This window comes from Tenrec ecaudatus, chromosome 3 (assembly GCF_050624435.1).
Source record: "Tenrec ecaudatus isolate mTenEca1 chromosome 3, mTenEca1.hap1, whole genome shotgun sequence".
Classification (NCBI taxonomy): Eukaryota; Metazoa; Chordata; class Mammalia; order Afrosoricida; family Tenrecidae; genus Tenrec; species Tenrec ecaudatus.
In genome coordinates, this window is record NC_134532.1 from 60,638,460 (window position 1) to 60,660,029 (window position 21,570).

Below are 21,570 nucleotides of genomic sequence, written 5' to 3' on the forward strand. Positions count from 1 at the left end.
TTGTACACAGTGACATCCTAGTTTAGACCCAATTCTGGATATACAAAGAACAGAAATTCCTTTCCTTCATCAGAGGCACGCTTACTTTTTTGAAGGTTTGCTAAGGGCCATTTAGCAGACCGTTGTAGAGTATGTTAAAGAATTCAGTCACTTCTGCAGAGCAATCCCAGAGTTCAGCTCTTTCTAGAGATCAGACTGCCTTGTTGACAAGTGGCTTTTCACTTCAGATACATGACAGACAGTACCCAGAGAGAGGACAGTGCCTGCACTGCGACGTCACAGCCCTGACATCTTACACAAGCGGTTTTATCTATTAATTTTATTTTTGTCTTTTTTTAATTTTTTTTTTCTTGGTCTATGAACTTGTTTCTTCATTTGTAGCAACAGGAAGACCACCACATATGCTCTTGGTGCACGGACAGTGTAAGCAAAGACACTTCAGAAACTATTAAAATGCAATAAAAGGCAATGACTTAAATTTCTTCCTTGATGGATTAGCTGGATTAACATGGCTTGACTTGAAGAGATAAAGAGGCAACCCGTGATCCCAGAATTCCTTCACCAAAAACTTACACCACATACAGGAAGCAGCTCTGCCAAAACTGTCGACTGGAACACTGTTGGCTTGGGTTGCTATTTAAACGGAACTCACCTACAGGGCAGCACGGACTCCGGGCAGTGAGTTTGGTTTTGGTTCTTCACCTATGACTAAATGAAGCAGCATCCACAGGGCAGTCCAGTTGAAAGGGCAGTGGTGCACGAGCAGGGTGCTGCTCTGAGGACTTATTCAGAATGCACATTTCACAATGGACAGTGGGGGGGGGGGCGTGGACCACAAACGCATCCTGGAGTTTTTTGACTGGGGTTATTCTCAGTCACCACCTCGCTCACAGCAGAGGGCTCCTTCCAACATGTCGGAGGAAGCAAATCCTCTCCCCCATAGGAGATGGTTAGCTTTAGCCCAGTCATTCAGAATCCAATCTACTGAACAAAATACTTAAAACGGACTGCTAAAAGCAAAATGAAAGGGAGAAATGGTAAAAAATGAAGGCAGGGCAATAAATCCCCATTTCTCAGATGGAAATGCCTGTTCTCCTCCCCTACCCCCTTTGTGTTGCTAGAGAAAAGAGGTCGTGACATAAATATTGTCTTTTTTTTTTTTTTCAGGATGTATCCAAAATGGGTTTAGAATGGCTTCCCACTCATCTCGACACAGGGTCTTTTAGTGCTGCTTCCATGTGAAGGAGCATCCTTCTGTGAGCCTTGCTTTTCCTCCTGTCGGCTGACAGAGGACAGTAGAGCAGCCAACACACAAACTACTGTTTGTGCCTGGCTGAAGACCGTGGTGATTTTATAGCAGCCTGGGCATTTGACAGCCATGGAACAGGAACTGGGGCTCTGTACCAGGAGCTTCTTCTTGTGTGCTCTCTTCTCCTCTTCAGGAGAGGGATGAAGGAGATCCTTTGCGAGAGGCATGATCGCTGGGTGGTCATCCGCGCTGGAAAGGGAAATATGCCATCTTTCCGGAACACTAATCTCACAAGGTTTTGGTGGGAGGGGGGAAGTCAGCAATTTTTAAAAGATTAAAATTTTTTTATGCATTTTGAATTTTATTCGATTTCACAGAATTTTCATACTTAAAAACGAAATGACTCAATCTGCACCCCCATCACTTTGAGCAGAAACGTTGAGAAGGGCAACAATAAGCAAAACAAAACTTTTTCTCAGCTCTTTTACAAGTTGGTTATAAAGTCAATTTTATAGCAATGGTTCCCAAAACACCCCCTGGCACCAAGGCATCTTTGAAATGCTGCCTTAACCAAAGCATCTTAAACTGTGGGTCATGACCACACACTGAGCAAAATAATGGAATGGGGGGGGAATGAAAAAAATATATAACAGTAAAAGGTTTCTGAATGCTCAATGACCATAAAATAATTCAAAAACAAATGCATAACTAATTTGGGGGGTTTCTTGTTCATGTGGCAAATTTCTCAGACAAAAAGGGGTAGCCAGTGGCAAAAAGGGTTTAAGAAGCCCTGTTCTAGACGTCCAGAGGAGCCCTGGTGACACACTGGTTACACACTGGGCTGCAATCCTCAAGGTCAGCAGTTGAAAACCACCAGGCACTTAATGGGGCTTTCTACTCCCAGACAGAGTTCCAGTCTCAGAAACCCCCATGGGCAGTTCTACTCTGACGCATAGGGTCACTGAGTCAGCATCAACTAGATGCCAGTGGGTGACCTCTAGACGACCAAGGTAATTATTTATCAAGAGAAAACATTCTTTTGTTACATTTATTGGAGGCAAGTCACTATTCCTCTGGAGTCATATTTCATTGGTGGAAGACTAACAACCTACTAATAAGTTAATGACAATTCATTAAAAAGTAGAGTAGCAAGCTCCCAGGAGATCTCATTATCTTAATGCTGGTGGTCCTAGACAAAGAACCTTGCCTTAAGGAAATTATACTGCTCTTTCCATCCTTGCAAATCCTTAAATTCCACCCCATTTTCGGCAGTGGAAATAGTGTCACAACACATCTGGGTGGGATCCATCCACAAAGGTACCTCCTTCCATGCCAGGGGAGTGCAGCACAATCTAAAGCACGCTGCCCAGTGAATAACAGTAGCCGAAAACGGACCAGAGGCTCGCCAAGACTGCCCAGGGCTCTCTGAAGTGTAAGCGGGGTCCCAAAGGCACCCACCCACCAAGTCCCTCTTCTGCTTACAGTGGTATCTTCTGCTTGCTTGAATAAGTTTCTCAGTCTTCTATGGATCTTTTAAACATGTTGTAATTTCCAGAGGCAAGTCTTGGGCTGATGGGTCTACCTGGCCCATCCTTCAAGAAGCACACCAAACTGAAGGGATTTCAGTCATTATACAAGCATTGTGTCGTGGTGGGAGCCCTGGTGGCATACAGGTCACACATGGGGCTGCTAACCATGATGGATCCCCCAGCCACTAAAACACTGCAGAAACCCCGCAGGGGCAGTTCCCTTGTCCAATAGGGTCAAGATGAGTCAGCATTGAATGCATCGCAGTGAGTTTGGTTTTCTCTGCATTGTGACTTGCGGACAACAGGTTATCAGTCAAGCCGCTGAGTGGCACAGGAAATCAAGCTAGGGCAGAGTTAGACTTGTAAGGTTAAATAGCTTCTGATAAAATATACTTTCCCACACCTCCATGATAAGATAGCGGAAGACAAACGGGTGCATAAGAAAATGTGGTGAAGAAAGCTGATGGTGTCTGGCTATCGAAAGAGATAGTGTCTGGGGTCTTAAAGGCTTGAAGGTGAACAGCGGCCATCTAGTTCAGAAGCAACAAAGCCCACATGGAAGAAGCACACCAGCCTGTGTAATCACGAGGTGCCAAAGGGACCAGGTATAAGGCATCATGCAAAAAAAAAAAGAATATGTGTGTGTGTGTATATATATGTGTGTGTGTGTGTGTGTGTGTGTGTGTATGCCATAGTGAATGAAGGGGGAAGTGCAGAGTGGAGACCCAAGGCCCATTTGTCGGCGACTGGAGATGCCCTTAAAAAGGGGTTTAGGAGAGGAGATGGGTCAGTCAGGGTGAGATGTAGTACCGATGAAGAACACAGCTTTCCCCCAGATCCTGGATGCTTCCTCCCCCCAACTACCATGATCCGAATTCTACCTTGCAGGACTGGATGGGGCAGAGGTTGTACACTGGTGCATATGGGAGCTGGAGGCACAGGGAATCCAGGGTGGATGATACCTTCGGGACCAGGGGTGTGAGGGGCGATGCTGGGAGAGTGGAGGGTGAGTGGGTTGGAAAGGGGGAACTGATAAAAAGGATCCACATGTGACTTCCTCCCTGGGAGATGGACGGCAGGAAAGGGGGGGACGGGAGACTCCGGGATAGGGCAAGATGTGACAAAATAACAATCTATAAATTATCAGGAGCTCGTGGGGGAGGAGGGAGCGGGGAAGGAGGGGAAAAAAAAAAAGAGGACCTGATGAGGAGGGCTTAAGTGGAGAGCAAATGCTTTGAGAGTGATTAGGGCAAAGAATGTACGGATGTGCTTTGCACAATTGATGTATGTATATGTGTGGATTGTGATAAGAGTTGTATGAGCCCCTAATAAAATGTAAAAAAATAAATAAATAAAATAAACTTTTCGTCTAAAATAATGTGTAGGGTGATTTGAATGCAGAGGTTGCTGGGCTGGATTTACAATATTTGCATATGCTAAACAACAACCCCTACCCCTAGGCCCACAAAACCTCAATTCTACTTTTTTTTTTATTTCAAGGAATGGACTATGCCAATGAATGGTCTAGATTAAATGCACCTTGAATGATTAAGGTTCAAATCCCTTTTTTCAAAATAAACATACAAATTTTAATCGCTCCAGATGCTGGGTGAAGTGAAAATTTCCGTGAAGACCAAAACTTAAGGGTCTGATCCTACTGTACAGCTACTGTTGTTCTACTTGATATCAGGCTGAGGCCAAATGACCCCAAGAGAAGCGGCAGAAAGCTTTACAAGACATTTCTCTGCCTACAAGGAATTCTATGGTTTGAAAACATTTTGTAACTTACCAAGAACCTCGCTTAATTTAAAGTCTCCAATGTTAACCTGGGAATGTCCCCTCCAGTTGAGCAGTCTTTTACCTGAGGTACCAGTTGTGAATGCTGGGGAATCAAGGAGGAGGGAGAGCCAGAACCTAGGTCTGCTGAAAGAGGAGGTTTCAGTTGTGCAGAGTCCGTGCCTGCCGTGATGCTAGGTGAACCCAGAATGCCGAGTACATCAGAACTACGGGGTTAGGCAGGTGTCGTCGGAAGGAGACAAGTTTCCAAACACAGGGAGATGAGAAAGAGTGCAGGGCCTGGGTCAGTACCAGACAACCCCGCCATGCTCAGCAGCCTGCCTTTCTCCTGGAGGTAAATGGTTCCACACAAAAAAAGTTGTTTTGAAAAAAAAATACAGGAAACTCTGTATGTCTCAGAGGCATCGCTCTGGGGAGAGGCAGGAGACCATCGGAAGAAGGCCCCCACACACCTGGTGACCCACAGGGGGAGTGAGAATATGCAGAGTCAGGAGCAACACCCCAATTCCCGGGTGGGGTGAATACACACCACTGTCGTTCGCCATAAGGGACGATGCTGGAGGAAGAATGACTGGGGAGGGCATGAAGGGGGGGCACGGGGATGGGGACACCGAAACAACGTGCTCAGTTCAATACATGCTATCGTCTGCAACAACTGAAGGTTAAAGAGAAGAAAGAACTCCACAGGTACAGGTGGGACACCTGGTCAGAAAGTACCACAGCCCACAGTCTACAGCCTCATCTGTATAAAAACCCAACAGCCCAGTCGGCCCCCCTCAAGAGATGAGAGGGGGAGCGGGAGGAGGGGGCCAGGACTGAGCCCCATCAACAGAGAAGGACCCTGAGGTTTGCTTCCAAACACTGCCTCCAATTTCTGGAGGTGAACAAAGAAGTGTGGAAAGCAATTGTACCCCTGTGGGGGCCCAAGACCCCCTTCCCTGCCAAAAGGAGGTTTCCCCAAAGATTAAGTCATTTGCTATCTACAGTGATATCTTTCAGTATGCTTCTGAGAGGTTAGTGAGATTTGCTTCCAGTTCTGACTCTCAGGATATGCCTACAGCTGACGTCAAACTGTTTGGGGAGAACACATTTTGCTGCTGTTATGAATCAGTTGAGAAAATACTTCTTTTTAAAAATTAATTTTTTTAAAAAAAAACCTTGTAGACACTGTCAGTAGTTAGTCCTTATTTATGACTTTTATAACCATTCTCAAAAGCTGAAATAATATACGATTCATAGTGGGCCAACGCTAAACTTTCCATAATCTAACCACTCCGGGGAGGGGCTGTTTATCAGAAATGCACGCACCGCTTCCCAGCGTGTCTCCGATTCTAGTAAGAGCTCAAGTCAGCTCTCCTTTGCGCTCCTCACGAATCCCCAACAGCAATCTTTCTTTCTCAGCAAAGGGACAGGAGAGTGCTGCAACTTGAGAAGCCCCAGGAGGAAGATGGGGAGGGAGATGACAAGGGAGGGGACGAACTTTTTCAAAGATTGCTTTTCTGGCCGTCAACCAAATACAATTACACAGCATCTGCAGAAGATGAAGTCAAGACAATACAAACAAAAAATGGCTTTGGGGCCAATTATCTGGAAATCGTTCTCGAGTTGTGTTTGGCGATCAAAAGGCAAGCTGCTCCAGAACCCTGCACTGAAGATTCTGGCCCTGCGCTGGGCAGGTATTAGAGTGAGCCAGGGTGCTCCTGCCCACCGACATTTTCCCCCAGTGCTGGAAGTCGGAGCCACCGACCTTGTTCCTGGAACAGGAGCATGTTGAGATGCTGTTTATGATCAAGTTCACTTCTCGAGTCGAACATTAGCAGTGATTCCGCCTATGAGTTCTTCCAGAGAAGATGAGCTAATTTACAACCTATAAGTGCTGCTTTATCGACGTCAAGTCGGTCTCACCATTCATTAAGAGCTGGCATTGTGAGGTAGTGTGCCGAGTTGAAATCAGAAAGGTTTGGGAAATGTGGGTAAACATGAATGACTTTGAAAACAAGAATCGAGGACATTAAGGTAACAGGGCAAACCTAATAGTGAATTATATAACCCAAAGCATAAAAGGAAAATCCATCCACCCATAGCAGTGTAAGCCCTCGCTCTGGGTTTTGTCTTGAGTTTTTCTCGTAGTTAGAGAGGTTTGTTTGAGCTCTTGAGCTTTAGGAGAATTGAGAAATTTAAATTAAAAGCTAAATCCTCAACTGTGCAGAAGATATGTGAGAGTGGTATTTAAGTGAGTAAAGTGTCCTTACTTTGAGGACTAAGGTGCACCTGACCAAAGCCATGTCTTTTCAGTTGCCTCACACGCATGTGAAAATTGAACACGGATATAAGGAAGAATCAATGCGTTTGAATGTGGTGCTAGTGAAGAATATTCAAAGTACTGAAAGAACAAACAAAGCTGTCTGGGAAGAAGGACAGCCAAAATGCTCCTTAATGGCAAGGATGGACAGAGTTCATCTACTGTCCTTAGGACATGCTGTCCGGAGAGATCAGTTCCTGGAAAAGGACATCGTGAGTGGTAAAGCAGAGAGGCAGCAAAGAGAGGAAAGCCCTCCGTACAAAGGACTGACCCCGTGGCTGCCACAGCGGGCCCAAGCACAAGAACAGTCGTGAGGACGGTGCAGGGCCGGGCAGGGTTTCACTGTGTTGTGCACAGGCTCACCGTGGGTGTTGGAATCGGCTCCACAGCACCAAACAGCAACCGTTCACCAATCACAGAACATTACAGTTACACAGGTAAGCCTTGGAGAGAATTCCAGAATCCTTTATTTTCAGAAAACAGGAATGAGGGTTTTCGAAGATCATCACCCCACCCATGTCAGGTTCTCATTTTTATACAAGGGTGCTTCAGAAAGCCTGTGGGCGAGTGGAAGAAGACCCTAGAATTTTTCCATGAACGTTTTGAAGCAACTTTTGTAAAGTAAAAGAAAACAGCTCTCCGCCAAAACAGCCCAAAAGAACGAGAGACTTGGAAGTCAGGTTGAAAAGACAGCGATGAGGGAGTAAAGCACAGTGAAACCCAGGACCGTGTGATGTCAGGAGAATAAGGTGTCCACATTAGGGTTGACCAAACTGTGTACCAGAGTTCATTAAGGAATTTTAAAATCCATCCAGTTGGTGTCATCTCACATTTTTTTAAGGGAACAAGATGGAATAGAAAATTAGTCTATCTCAAGTTGTAAGAACAGCACTACTTGGTGAAACTTCACTTTTTTTAATGAGCAAGTACACACAAATACCCAAGGTGCATGTTCGAACATCCAGACATGTGCGTGTGTATAAATCTGCAGCTGTAATATAAAACAGAGCTGTCATCAGAAAGTTTGAAAGCCACTGTCCCCAACCATGCCCCACCTTTCATTCTGATGCGTGGCAACCGTGTAAGAAGGATCAGGAAGGATAAAATCTGGTCCCAACCCAACCCAACCCATTTCGTGGAGTCAATTCCAACTCAAAGCTTCCCTATAGGACAAGAGTAGAAGCCACCGGGCTTCCAAAGCTGTGAGCCGTTGATGGGTTTCAATCACTGACTCTCTGGCTAGTAGTGCTCTCTCCGCTGCAGCATCAGGGACCACGAGAAGGTCTTCTAATACCTCTAAATGGACAGAAATTTGCAGGAGGGCTGGGGGAGAGTAGCCAAAAAGACCCCAGCTCTGCTTAATGCATCTACAAAATGGGAGGCAACAAATTGGGCCCCGACAATACAGCAGCCTAGAGGCTAGGTGCACAGCCCTGGGGTTCCAGCCCTGGTCTACCCGCAGCACTCACACACTCCACTGCCTCCTTGCCATTTCTACTGGGACCCGCGAAAGCAAGTCTGAGACTCTGAGGGGACCAACAGAGTTCTTCTTTCCCTCCCACTAAATCCTGTACCATCAAAGCCATCAATCATCATCTCCCCAGAGACACCAGCCTAGTTCTAGAGGTCCTCCACGGTTCCCTCCCTCTGCTCCACCCCCAAAATACACCTCAACATTTCCCACACCCTCCGGGGTCCGCCACCACAAGAGCCAGAAATAGCATCAGCCTGCCATCTTGCCTTGTTTGGGGTCCTTTAGACCCAAAAAGAATTTCAACAAGCTTTGAAGCCTGTTTCACATAAGTTGCTCCCATTTAAATTTTTATGCTGTGAGCCTAAGTCGTGAGAAATAATAATATCGGGCACAGAGCAGGTATTGACTTCTTTTAATCAAACCTAAAGTCACTTCCTAAAATACATTCAATGAATTGACCATCACCCATTTAAAACACACATACACACACACGAATACGCTTCCTTAGAGCGGGATTTTACACTGATCCTTTTTCCTTCTTGAATTCTTATTTGAATTTCCTGTTCCCAAGGGATCTTTATGTTCAAAGGCCTTTGAAGCTACAGATATGGATTAAAATTTCAGAGTTTTTTGGTGTATGCTTGCTATATGGTTGCTCATGACGCAGAGACGGTATGTCATTGTTGTATAGAATTGGGTTATTGTTACCATTTGGATCACTATACGATTAAGTAAACAAGTTTAACAAATGTTGATAGGTACTTAAACATAAGTAATATTTTACTGGAAAAAAATGCATCCTTTAATGAGATGGACAGAGCTGGGTCCCCCCACCCCGGTCACCAATTGGTTTCTGCATCTGTGAATAATCGTTACTTATTGATTCATTTCCTTTGTCATCTTTATCTTCTAATGGAAGCAATGAGAAGGCTTGTTCACAAGAACAGGTGTGAATTCAAGGAGTTTTATCTTTTAATGATCTATCAGTTACCAAATCAATTAAGTCCTCTTTCAATGCACTGGAATGAGAGATCTGAAGACCACCAGTTATGCAAGGATCTCTTAGCCCAGTGGTTCTCAACCTTCCTAATGCACAACAGGTCCTCATGCGGGGGTGCCCCCCAACCATAAAATTACTTTGGTTGCTACGTCATAACTGTAATTGTGCTACTGTTATGAATTGGGTGATCCCTGTGAAAGGGTCATTCGACCCCAAAGGGGTCACAACCCCCAGGTTGATAACCGCTGTTAGCCCATCAGCGTTAAATCACTTTCTACTAACTCCAATATTTCAAACGGTTCCTTTGCCCAAAATGGAGACCACGGGCAGATAGGAGGTAGGTGAAAGGTGTGTCTTTCTCGTATAAGGTGGAGAAGCGAGGTTGTGAACGGAGTGTTCATCTGTGAACGCACACACAGCCTCCGTAAGAGACAGGATATATGAACCTTTGGGAGAGGATGCCGATTCCCTAGCAGTGATCGACCGCTGAAGAGTCTCCAGGTACCTAACAAGAGATCACATATGCTAGTCTGACAGCGACTGACCAAACTGCCCTATGGCCAAGGCATGCTCTCAAAAATGCAATTTACTCTATCTGTCTGTCCCCTGCATCAAACCCTTTCACAACTCACCACACTTAAAGAGACAAGCTAACTACTTACCATGGCCTCCAAGGCCCTATGCCCACCCTATCTCTATACCCTGCACCCCACACTGGCCTGCCTCAAAGTTCTGGACTGCTGCCAGCACTTCCTGCCACAGGGCCCTTGCACCTGCTACTCCCTCTGCCCAGCATACTCTTTGCCTACTTGCTATGTAGTTGCTCCTACACAGCTTCTACAATTCAGCTGGAATGTTACCACAACTTAAGGAAAGCCTCAAGGAGCCCCTGTGGTCCTGCTGGGAATGCGGTGAACTGCTAACTCCACAGTCAGTGGTTCAAACCCCAGCGGCCACGCCAATGGAGAGAGAGGAGAGGATGTCTGCTTCCGTAAAGATGTACAAAGTCATACGTGGGGTCAAGACTAGTCAGAATTGACTCCGTGGCAGTGAGGTGGATAAGAGAGACCTCATCTGACCACACCCATCTACATCAGTATTTCTGACCAAAAGCCTCCTGCAGACGAATCTATTCTGACTCATAGCAACCCTATAGGGCCGAGTGGAACTGCTTCATGGGATTTCTGAGGTTATAAGCCTTTACGGAAATTGTCACATTATTCTCCTACAGAGTGGCTAATGGGTTCAAGCCAATGACCAATGCTTAACTCATGGAGCCAGGGCTCCCTTTTCCTCTACCACAGGAATCTAATTCTGGACAGTTCTTATCATAAGCACAATGCCTTTGGTTACAGCAATGACTGATCCCCTCACCCCACCACCCCCCGCTATATACGAGACTGGTCTTGTTCACTGTTATACGCGCAGAAGCCAGCAGGGTGTCAGACGCAGTGGATGCTCATGAATATAAGGAAAGACATGGGGGAAGGGGTTGTTTCTAACAGTTTCCTATACAACCGTGCAGTCAAATCAAGAAATGTTCATCATTAGAGTACTAACCACAATGCCAAAAAGAAGGGTATAATGTACATAATAATAGTAGATTAAAAAAAACACCATACAGATATATATCAAGACAGGAAAGTTTACTATGCAGGCATCCACGCCCATTTTTTTCCTTACCTCTGCTCTTGAGAATGCTCCCCCGCATCCTCTTCAGAATCACTCTGTTGAAAAAGAACAAGCTTTAACGTTGGCTCAAAAGAACAAAGATCTCCAAAAGAAATAGTTCTTCAAATAGCACCCAGGGGTGAAGGGCTTGTCAGGGACATACAACAGCGCCCGGTCCAGAGTGGGCATTCAGTAAAAATCTACTGAGTTACAAATGACACTAGTTACAATTTTTTTTTTTTAAATCACCAAGCAGCCCCTTTGGGAGTCCCTGTAAGTAATCCCAGCTGTTTAAGAACAAGGTCTTAGAAAACCTCAAAATTAGTTTAACATCATTTCTCTTCAAGAGCCTTCAGTGCAATCATAACACTTGCAAACACAAAGGCGGTGCTCTATTGGGACTCAGAATCCCCTAATGGAATACCTGCTATGTGGATACCAACAGAAAAGGGCAGATAATGTTATAAATGGTTTAAATATCACACTCAAAAACCCTTCCAGATTCTTCTCCCGGACTCACCATGCTGAAATCTGAGCACACGCAATACAATGTGAGGTAGAAAGAGGTGCTTGAAACAGAAGCCTAAGAGCGAGGCGATGAGGCACTCTGGTTGGGATTTGCCTGACAGACATGTGCTCGAGTTGGATGGCATGATAGCCTTTCCTGAAGCTCACCACCGTTCGCTCCAGAAGCCTGTTACGTCAGCTTCTCCTCAGTCATATTATTGCCTGCCTGCGCTTCCTCCCACCTGTAGCTGCCACAGACCTCCTGGATCCAATTTTCCTGGAAAGTCAATACCCGAAGTTATAACCGTAAGCCCAAACTCCTAAACGGTCTTCTCATTCAATCACATTTGCACATACTTGGTATCAAACAAAATTTCAAACTCGTTACCATCCAATCGATACCAAGTCACAGTGGCCTTATAGGAAAGGACAAAACTGCCCCTGTGGATTACGGAGTAAAGAGGGCCCCCACCTTTCTCCTAAGGAACGGCTGGTGGTTTCGAACTGCAGATCTTTTTTTTTTTAATTTAAATCATTTTATTGGGGCTCATACAACTCTTATCACAACCCATACATATATCAATTGTGTAAAGCACCCTTATACCTTCGTTGCCCTCATCATTCTCAAAAGTCGCCTTCCGCTTGGGTTCCTGGGATCAGCTCATTTTCCTTGTTTCCCACCCCTCCCTCCCCGCTCCCCCCTCCCTCATGAACCCTTAATAATTTATAAATTATTATTTTATCTTATACTGACCGGCATCTCCTTTCACCCACTTGTCTGTTGCCCATCCCCCAGAGAGGAGGTTATGTGTAGATCCCTAAGATCGGTTCCCCCTTTCTATGCCCCCTTCCCTCACAGTATCACTACTCTCACTCTTGGTCCTGAGGGGTCCATCCGTCCTAGATTCCCTGTGTTTCCAGATCCCATCTGCACCGCTGTGCATCCTCTGGTCTAACCAGGTTTGCAAGGTAGACTTGGGATCATGATAGTTGGGGGGAGGAATCAAACTGCAGATCTTTTGATGAGCAACCCAATGAGTAACCACTACACCAGGGCTCCTGTACTTGATATATGGAAATAGTTATTGATATACTTCCTATAAATACTTCTATTTCTGTGTACAGTTTTGTTCAGCACAGCACCAAGCCCAATGGCCAGCCCACAGTAGGAGCTCTACAATACTTGGAGGGTGAATGACTTTACCATCATTCCAATTCTAGTTCCAAATGCCTCCAGGATATAGATCCATGTTGCCTCACCTGCAGATGCCCAGAAACAAAGACGACCATGCAACCATTATCAACCTGGGGAGCTGGGGGCATCACTGCCAACTACTGGTTTCTGTTTTAACTTGTCAGAGACAGCCTCCCCTGACTCCTACTGACAACCATGGAGTTGATGCTGACCCTGTTGGGCAAGATAGAACTGCCCCTTTGAATAGCCAAGACTGCAACTGTTTATATGCCTACAAAGTCCTCCCCCAACCCCGTCTATCCCAACACTGAACCACTACACCACCAGGACTCCTGAAGACCCACCCATGAATTTGATGTAGAGTCCTTTCTTCCCCATCCCTCAGCCCAGCTGAGCAGCTCTCCCGCTTAAAGGGGCAAACCTCTGGGGCTTTACATTCTCCTCCCTTCAAATACCCTGGCCATAATGTGAAAGCAACCTTCCCCACCAGGAATCATTCACCTCAAATAATGGCAATGGACCAAGCAGTCAAAGTCACTGCTCTAGACCTACAATGGTCCCTAACTTTTAGTGGGATACACTCCAAGCTCCTAAACACAGAGGGTTGAACACAGCCCAACATCAGCCTTGACACTCAACCCCACCCTCTGTACAACCATACTCTAGCAAGTGACCTAACAATGGCAGGTTAAAACACTGAATTGTCTGCATTGTGCAGCTCTGGGCTGGGCCCCAGTCACAGCCTGCAATAGGCTTCCGCTGATGGCTCCAATACACACAGCTACTTATCTTTCAATGCCTACATTTCAGCACCAGATCATTATCTCACCAATAACACCAAGCTCTCAAAGACCTGAGCCCAAATCATGTCATTCTGCCACCCTTCAGTCCCTCCAGGCGGTGCCTCAGGCCCTTGCACTAGTTGTTCTGACTCTGGTGTTTCAAGGACGGTCTCAAGGAGTCCCACTGTGACTCTAATTCCCTAACTCCCACCGCAATCACATTCCTGAGCTGCCCTTCCACTCTGACACAGATCACTTTCTAACAGATTAGATATCATCAAGTATTACACTCCTACTTTGTTATCTGTAGGCCTCCCTTAGATTGCAAAGGCCCCAAGAACAGGGACTTGGGGGGTTGTTTGTTTGTTTGTTTGTTTGTTTGTTTGTTTGTTTGCTTGTTTCACCACTGCTTAAGGTCAGCAGTTTGAAACCACCAGCAGCTCCACAGAGAGAAAAGGAGGGCTGTCTCCAGTTAGTCTCAGAAGCTCACAGAGGGGCAGCTCTATCCTGCTCTGTAGGGTCACTATGAGTCAGCATCAACTCCAGGGCAGTGAGTTAGGTTTGATTTGGTTTGGGGTTTGTTTCGGGGTGGTTTTTTTCTTCTTTTTTGTATATATCAAAGAAAGTATTTGGCCGCCACATAGCAGAAACGCAATAACCACCTGCAGAGCCAAGTTCAGTCCAGGCATAAGGTTTCCAAGAACATGGCCTACTACCCCCTTTTCAGAAAACAATGTCTCAGGGTCCCCCTGGCAATGAAAAAAAAAATTGTACTAGAGCCCATAATCCAGGATAGTGTAGGTATCTTGCTGCTCTTGCACCTCCCGGGATTGGTTCAACATCCCCCAAGGGGCCGTATCCTTAACCACTATGCTTAACACGGGTCTAGCAGGCTCTTGTAAAAGGGGAGTCAAATGTTCATGGAAAAATGAAAGCACACTCTTTGAAGCACCCCCCCCCCCCCGCCTCATACAAACAGATATGCCTACAGTTGGCAACGCCATTAACAAGCAACTTCCTTTAAATCAGTGCTCCCCAAACTGGACAATACGACCCCGCTGAGGGGGACTGGAATGGCAGGTACCCATACTTTATCCTGGCTTATGAGCTATAGTCGAAAGTCTTTAATTGCTAATGGGAGTGTTCATTTTTACTTTTCTTCTGGTAGTAGGCCAAATAAGTTCAGAACCTATGCTCTCCATTAAAAGAGAACATAAAACCATTTCCCTCTGATCTGAAAACTCCTGTCACCACACCACTTCTCTCCTACTCAGACTGCTAAATCTCAGACAGGAGCACAGTTGCTAAAAGACTGCGCTCTGGCGACGGGTATTTCCTAGACTCAGATCCGACCAGTGCCCCTTGACCTGTTCACCTGAGCCAGTTTCCTCATCTCTGAAATCTAGCCACAACCCTTGACTGGCTGGCATGACCCTGAACCATGCAAGTAGCACTCAACTCTCCGAGTTGTAAGCTGATGGTAGATTACATCGACATGAACTCTCTTATGACAAAAAGATGTCCAAAGAATCAGTCAGGGAGTCACTGACTAGAACAAGATGCTATTATCTAACACAGACCGGAGATGATAAAAGAGAACTTAGATGCTCATAGTACCATTTCCTGTTTCACTTTCGACCCATTTCTTTTATCGACGCTCACAGGGGGCAGTGAAGTGGGAGGGGAGGGGGGCAGACATGCAGTTGTTAAAGTCAGGGACTATTGGAGTCACCTAGGCAGCCCAAGGTCAAACTGGGCCAGGCCCGTGGAAGGTGTTTGCTAAAAGAACAAACAAGGCCCGGGTGGCAGCAGGTCTAGCCTGGCCAGCCCCCACTCATCGCCACTCTGCATCCGGTGGCAGCCGCACTGGCGCCTGTGTCCAGGCCTGTTCACCACGGCACAACAGGAGTGGACGTCTGAGCAGAGAGAGAATGAGTTCTAGGTTCGCTTCTTGCTGCTGGGATTGATTTTCTGTTAATGTGATTACCAAGCAACAGGAAACCAAGCCTTCGGGCATTTCACCTGTAAAGCACATTTCCAGGACTAGCCAGCCTCAGAAACGGGGCGACGGGCTGGACCCTTGACAAGTGCCTTTCCTCTGCTGAGACTGCAGGTTGACTGCACAGGGCACAGTGGACGAAATGAAGTCGCCGAGTCTCAGAAGCCCACTCCCGCATAAGAAAAACCCAGTCAGAACAAGTCAGCACACAATAAAACCAAAATTAAACTCACTGCCGTCGCGCCAGTACCAGCTCATAGCCACCCTACAGGGCAGGTGGAACTGCCCTGTGAGTTTCTAAGACTGTCGCTCTTTAGGGGACTAGAAAGCCCCATCTTTCTCCCATGGGGTACACCACTACCAGGGCTCCTTCGCACACAAAACAAGGGAAAGAAAATCCCCAATATCTAGGACCCTATGAGAAAACTCTAGGACAACATGACAAGAGGAAGAAATGACAAAACCAAATTCAACCCCAAACCAAATCCACTGCCCCCAAGTCCATTCCACCTCTTACCAGCCCCCCAGAAAAGAGTAGAACTACTTCTCCGGGTTCCCAGGGCTGTCCATCTTCGCTGTAGTAGGTTCTTTCATCTTTCTCCTGCAGAGTAGCCGGTAGATTTGAACTGTTGGCCTTGCACTACCCACACTACCCACCTTGCCACCAGGGCTCCTCAGATGATGACAATGCCACTGCTAGGCAGGACTCTGGAAGGCCTGGCCTGAGCAATACAAGGGCAGGCCACAGCGTTCCTTGGTTAGCATACACACAGGGCCTGCTCAGCCACAGCTCACACTGGTGTGAGCATCCCAGGACACTAGCCAGAACTCCAGACAAAGGTCCGCCTGGGAGGGCCCTTGAAAACCACAGCCGGCCAATTGGGTGTCACACTGGATAACAGGGAATCGATCATAACAGTTTTTGACCTTGAAGGTGAAGCACCTCGCATACACACAATCCGTTGAAATGAAAGCGCTTCCTTGATGTCTAAGCATCACCGCTTTGAAGTGCAGCTGACGGATCGTCAGAGAAGGAAAAATTATAAAAATCTAAGAATAAAGTCACTGATGTGTTTTTCCCTGCTCCCTATCATTAAGTTGGAACGCCTGGGTGGTACAAATGATTAGTTCTCTTGCCTGCTAACTGAAAGGTTGGGGGGGTTGAATCTGTCCGCTCAGAAGTACCTCAGAGGAGCTGGCAATCTATTTCCCAAAAAGGAGCGACTGTAAACGCTGTGGAGCACAGTTCTAGTCTGAAGCGCAGGAGTTACCATGACTCAGAATCCACTTGACAGCAACTAGGCTTCTGTTAGCTTCTCAATCATCCTCATGCATAAATGCAGCTTTTGTTTTTGCATCAAAATAATTACAACAGGAGGAGGGAAGGAGGAACCAAAGAGGAGCCGATAGCAGAGCTCAATAGAAAGTAGAGGTCTAGAAAAGAAAGGTGGCAACCTATGTACAAATATGCTTGATACAACTGATGTTTGGATTGTAACAAGAGTTCTAAGAGTCCCCAATAAAATGATCTTTAAAATATATATATATTTTTTGCAACATAATCAAACTCAACGGCACCAAAGTTGATTCCAGCTCAGAGGCTTTATACAGCGTTTCCTAGACTGTAAATCTTTACAGCCAGTCTCATCTTTCTCCTTAGGAACAGCTGGTGAGCTTGAATCACCACTGACCCTGAAGTTAGCAGCACCCCCAAAAGCAATGGTACCAGGGCTCCTTTTACGACATACACAGATATATCACAAAGACATGTGAAATACCTGGTCTAGATCATTGTAACTGTTAGGAGGCCTGGTGGGGCTGTGGATTCCAGGTGGGGCTGTGCTCACTGCAAGGGTGGGGGAGAGGTTGCTTCAAGCTTGAAAACCACTCCTCCAGGGGGTTGTCTGCTTCTGAGAAGATCTGCATGGGTCACGCCCTTCAAAGTTGTCCTAGGACCAAGTCTAGCATTCAGCTGAGATACTGACAAAATATAGGGTAGCACATATTGAGGGGTTACTAAAAATATTCTGGCACTTCATTCTAACAGCTTCTGAGGTTGGCACCTTCAGACTGCAGATGAGGAAACTGAGGAAGATAGAGATGGACCAAGTCAGTAATCAAATCCATTCAGCCTGGCCAATGGAGCAGGTAGTTACTGTATCCTTCAAGTTCTTAAAATGAAAAGGCTGCCACTAAATTGATTAAAATTGATGACTGCGCTCCACAAGGTCTTCAGTGAAGGGTTTTCGGATGTAGATCACCAGGCCTTTCTTCTGCGGTGCCTCTGGGTGGGCCCAAACCTTAACCTGCCAGTGAGTGGCCCAGTTTGTACCAACCAGCAACTCCCTGGATCACTCGAGACCCATTTAAAAAAACAAATTTTAAAGAACCCAATTCAACAACAACAACAAATCTCCAAAACAAACAGCTGTTTAAAGAATTTGTGTTGGCAAAGACGTTAGTATTCTTTTATGTTTGCCTAGTACCATATCTTCTGATGCTATTTCACCTATCTTTGGCAAGCTAACTTCTTAGTCCCTCTGTAAATATTCCTGACACAGGGAGGGAATCATGGAAGGTTCTGTAAAGGTGAGGAAAGAAGAAGTATCTTGCACAAGCCCTGAAGTTGAAACAATAAATCTTTCATTTTCATCAAGTAGGATACCTATGAAGGAACTCTTTCGGAAAATCCATTTCCAAACACTTTGAAAGGAATTCCTTTCCTTCGAACCCTCTGCAACTTATGTTACATGCTATCTATCCTCTCACCTCCGCACAGGTAATACACAGGTTTGGCAGTCTGTAGAAGGTACACCTGCAGACAGAGATAAGGTGTCTAGAAAAATTCATCTTGAGTGTCAGTTTCACTTTCATTACAGCTTTGATTAAATGAACTTGCCTCTATGGTGCGTTTTCCAAAAGACACCTTCCAAATCCTAACATTTCTTTTTTTAAACCAAAACAAGCTGCATCACACGTACATAAGCAAAACATGAGAAACTAAGAATTTCAAGAAGCAAGCCTACAGCAAAATTAACTCATATCATGTGGTGAGAGGGCGTCAAAACGTTGTGGAAAGACCCCATTCTTTTTCATTTCCACCATTTCTCCTCAAACTTTTTAAAACTCCCTCCCACCCCCTAGGCCTGGCTATTTCCATCTCTAAGCAGTGACTAAATCCTCAACTGCTGTGTAACTCAAGAAGCAGGAAACGTCCTTTCCTTTAGTCTTAACTAGTAAGAGGTAGGCACAACAATTTCGTAAAAGTGCAAATACAGAAATACATACGCCTAGATGTACCCACGTGTTTCTGACCCCAGGCAGTTCCCCCCAGTCCCAAAGGGAAGTTCTGGGAAACCATGTTTGGTAGGAACAATGAGGGGCAGTGGGGAGATGAGTGCTTAAATGGGAGAAGCCAGGAAGCTGCAAAACATCTGGAAAAAGCACAGAGCAGTTCTCACCACACAGAATTAATTGTCTGGCCCAAAATGTCACTAGCCTCACACTTGAACAACCCTAATATACACAAATGTTACTTTTTTTCCCACCCAAATTTTAAGGGTGGTTCTCAAAGTAAGATTATTTTTCTCCTCTTCTTCATATCTTTCTGCACTGTCCACACCTTCTTGCAACACACATGTACTATTTTTAATCAGGAAAAATCCATTTGGGGATCAACTTGAGAAATGAACTGGCTTTGGTCTCCATCCTTTTCTCACAGGATTAGTCTTACTCAGCCTGCTGGCCCTTCAGGGAAAGGTCCAGGGAAATTCGCCTTTAAATTCACCTCTCCGCCTCGAAGCTGTTATTCATTAGCCCTCCTTAAAATGACTAGTCCAAATATCTCAAAGCCAGCGTTCCAAATGCCTCACAGAGACCGGAGAAAACGGCAACAGAAAACTGCCCTACCTTTCTGTGAAGTTATAGCTAAATGGCCACAAGAGACAATGTACTTCCCACTTCGTCCGGAAGTAATGAATATTTGCAAACCATTGCCCAGAGCTCGACCCTATCAATGGGAAACAAAACAACAACAAATACCTACACACACCCACTTAGGATCCCTGACGAAAAGAACACATTCACATCTGTACGTCTGCAGCCCGAGAGAATGATGTCTCATTGAAAAAAATAAACATGAACGCACTGCAAATCCTGTATGCTGCCACAGACTCCCAGTAAAATGTTAGCAATTATATTTCCACGTGCAATCATTGTAGCATCATATAGAAAGGGAACGAAAAACCTGAAATTCAAGTTCTTGGCAGGGTGTACTATAACACAAATTAAAGGCACTAGGGGGAAAAAACGCAAGACTACGATCCTTTAAAGTCACATCTACAACCCCCCAGCCCCTTGGCGCTCATGCAAGTACTACTCCCTTAGCATTATGAAAGCAATATTCCTTCCAGCTCGCCGTGCCTTCCGCAGCAGCTGGTCGGGGCGCGCAGTGTCCACGTCCCCTGCCCACCCGGGCCCCAGCGCCGGCCAAGTAACCGCCCTTGCCCTGCGCACAGCCGAGGCTGGCGGAGGCCCTGCCGAGGTGGCCCGGGTTCCCACCCCTGAACTTGGGGCCGGCGTGACTCACGCCTCGTCACATGGCGCTGGAGGCGGCCAGCGAGGCCACCGTTGCCAGGTGTTCGGGCTCGGCCAGACCGTTTATTTGCCTTGCAAAGTGGCCTGCGCGTCGTGCCGCGGGGGGGCCTGCGGCCGCGCGCTGCCCCTCCCGCCCGGGCCCCCCCGCCCCGCCCTGTCATCCGCTGTCCTCACCTGAGTGGGTAGCAGGAGTTCCCCTTCTTCGGCCGGCCACAGCTCCACCACGTTCGGCAGGGGCTCAATCGCTGCACGACACCAAGCACAGACACCGCTCTTTTAGCGCACCGGAGAGAAAGGCTTCCCGGCCCCCCCCGGGCCCCCACCGCACCAAAACACGCCCCGTTTCCCTTCCCCACACGCAGGCCACGAGAAAGGCACAATGGACGAGGGGCGAATACGCGGCCCCCGACAGAAGGGCGACCGCGGCTGGGTCGCCGGCGAGGGTGCGGGCAGCGGGGGCAGCCGCAGCGCCCGGGTGGGCAGGAGGGCGGGGGCGCGCCTGGCGGCCGGGCAGCCCAGCTCGGGTGACCAAGCTGCAGGATGCGGGCGGGCCGGCCGGCCGGCCGACGAGCGAGGCGCCCGGGCCGCGGCGGGGAGGCAGCGCGCCACACAAAGCGGGGGCTTCGCCCGGGGCGCTCGGGGCCCGCGCACAAAGGCTCCGGGGCGCGCGCGGCTAGCGGTCTAGCTAGCGCCCCGCGGGCGAGCCCCCGGTCTGGGCTGGTGTGGGAGAGCAAAGGCGGTGCAAGGAGGTGAGGAAAGGTGACCGGGAGAGCATTGCAACCGCTTTCCTTCCGCCCGTGTGGCCCCTGGTCCCTTTCCTCCCCGCGCCCGCTTCTAGATTTCAGCAGTTCCCCAAAAGAAAGAGCAGCGGGGGCGGGGTGCACAGGGAACTCCAGCAACGCGGCGCAAGGCTGACCTTGTCCCTGAGCCCCTCCCGGGCGGCAGCAGGGCAGGAGGACCTGGAAGACGCTCAGAAGGAGGTTCACGGCCGCGGCGGTGCGGCAGTAGCAGCCGGGCTGCGGGCGTCGGAGCCCCGCCATGCTGGTGCTCGCGCTCCTCGCGGGTGCTCGCAGCGCTCGCCGCTGGCTCGCTGGCGCCGGGGCTTCCACGGCCCGGGCCCGCCCCCGCCGACGCCCCGCCCCCGCCGACGCCACGCCCCCGTCGACGCCCCGCCCCGCCCGCGCCCGCGCCCCCGCCCGCGCCGCTGCAGCCTCGGGCGCGCCGCTCGCTCTGCGCGCGTGTGCGCCACCGATAGGGAGGGGTGGAACGCGGCGGGGTGCGGGGAGCGTGGACAATGCGAACGCGGCGGCCGCGTGCGCTCCGCGCCGCCCCGCCTCGCCCCGCCCCGAGCAGCGCGCGGAGCCCACGGCGGCGGGCCGCCCGGAGACTTCCGTCAAAGCCGCGATGTGGACGCACTTTCTGCTCCTGGGCCAGCGTGGCTTGGAGTTGTCGAGAGGCGATAGCAGGCC

At 47.9% G+C, this 21,570-nt stretch overlaps 1 protein-coding gene across 4 annotated transcripts in view; it reads right to left on the reverse strand.

The window, feature by feature from the left end:
- TMEM131L (transmembrane 131 like) overlaps window positions 1-21,200 on the reverse strand; it is a 182,111-nt gene extending 160,911 nt beyond the window's left edge. For all 4 annotated transcript variants that reach the window (XM_075543674.1, XM_075543676.1, XM_075543675.1 and 1 more), the window contains exons 1-3: window positions 21,018-21,200; window positions 20,276-20,346; window positions 11,035-11,078 (exon numbers count right to left, since the gene is read on the reverse strand). In XM_075543674.1, the coding sequence (XP_075399789.1) occupies window positions 11,035-11,078; window positions 20,276-20,346; window positions 21,018-21,141 (239 nt within the window). In that variant the 5' untranslated portion in view covers window positions 21,142-21,200. The remainder of the gene's footprint in view (window positions 1-11,034; window positions 11,079-20,275; window positions 20,347-21,017) is intronic.
- Window positions 21,201-21,570: the final 370 nt, after the last annotated feature.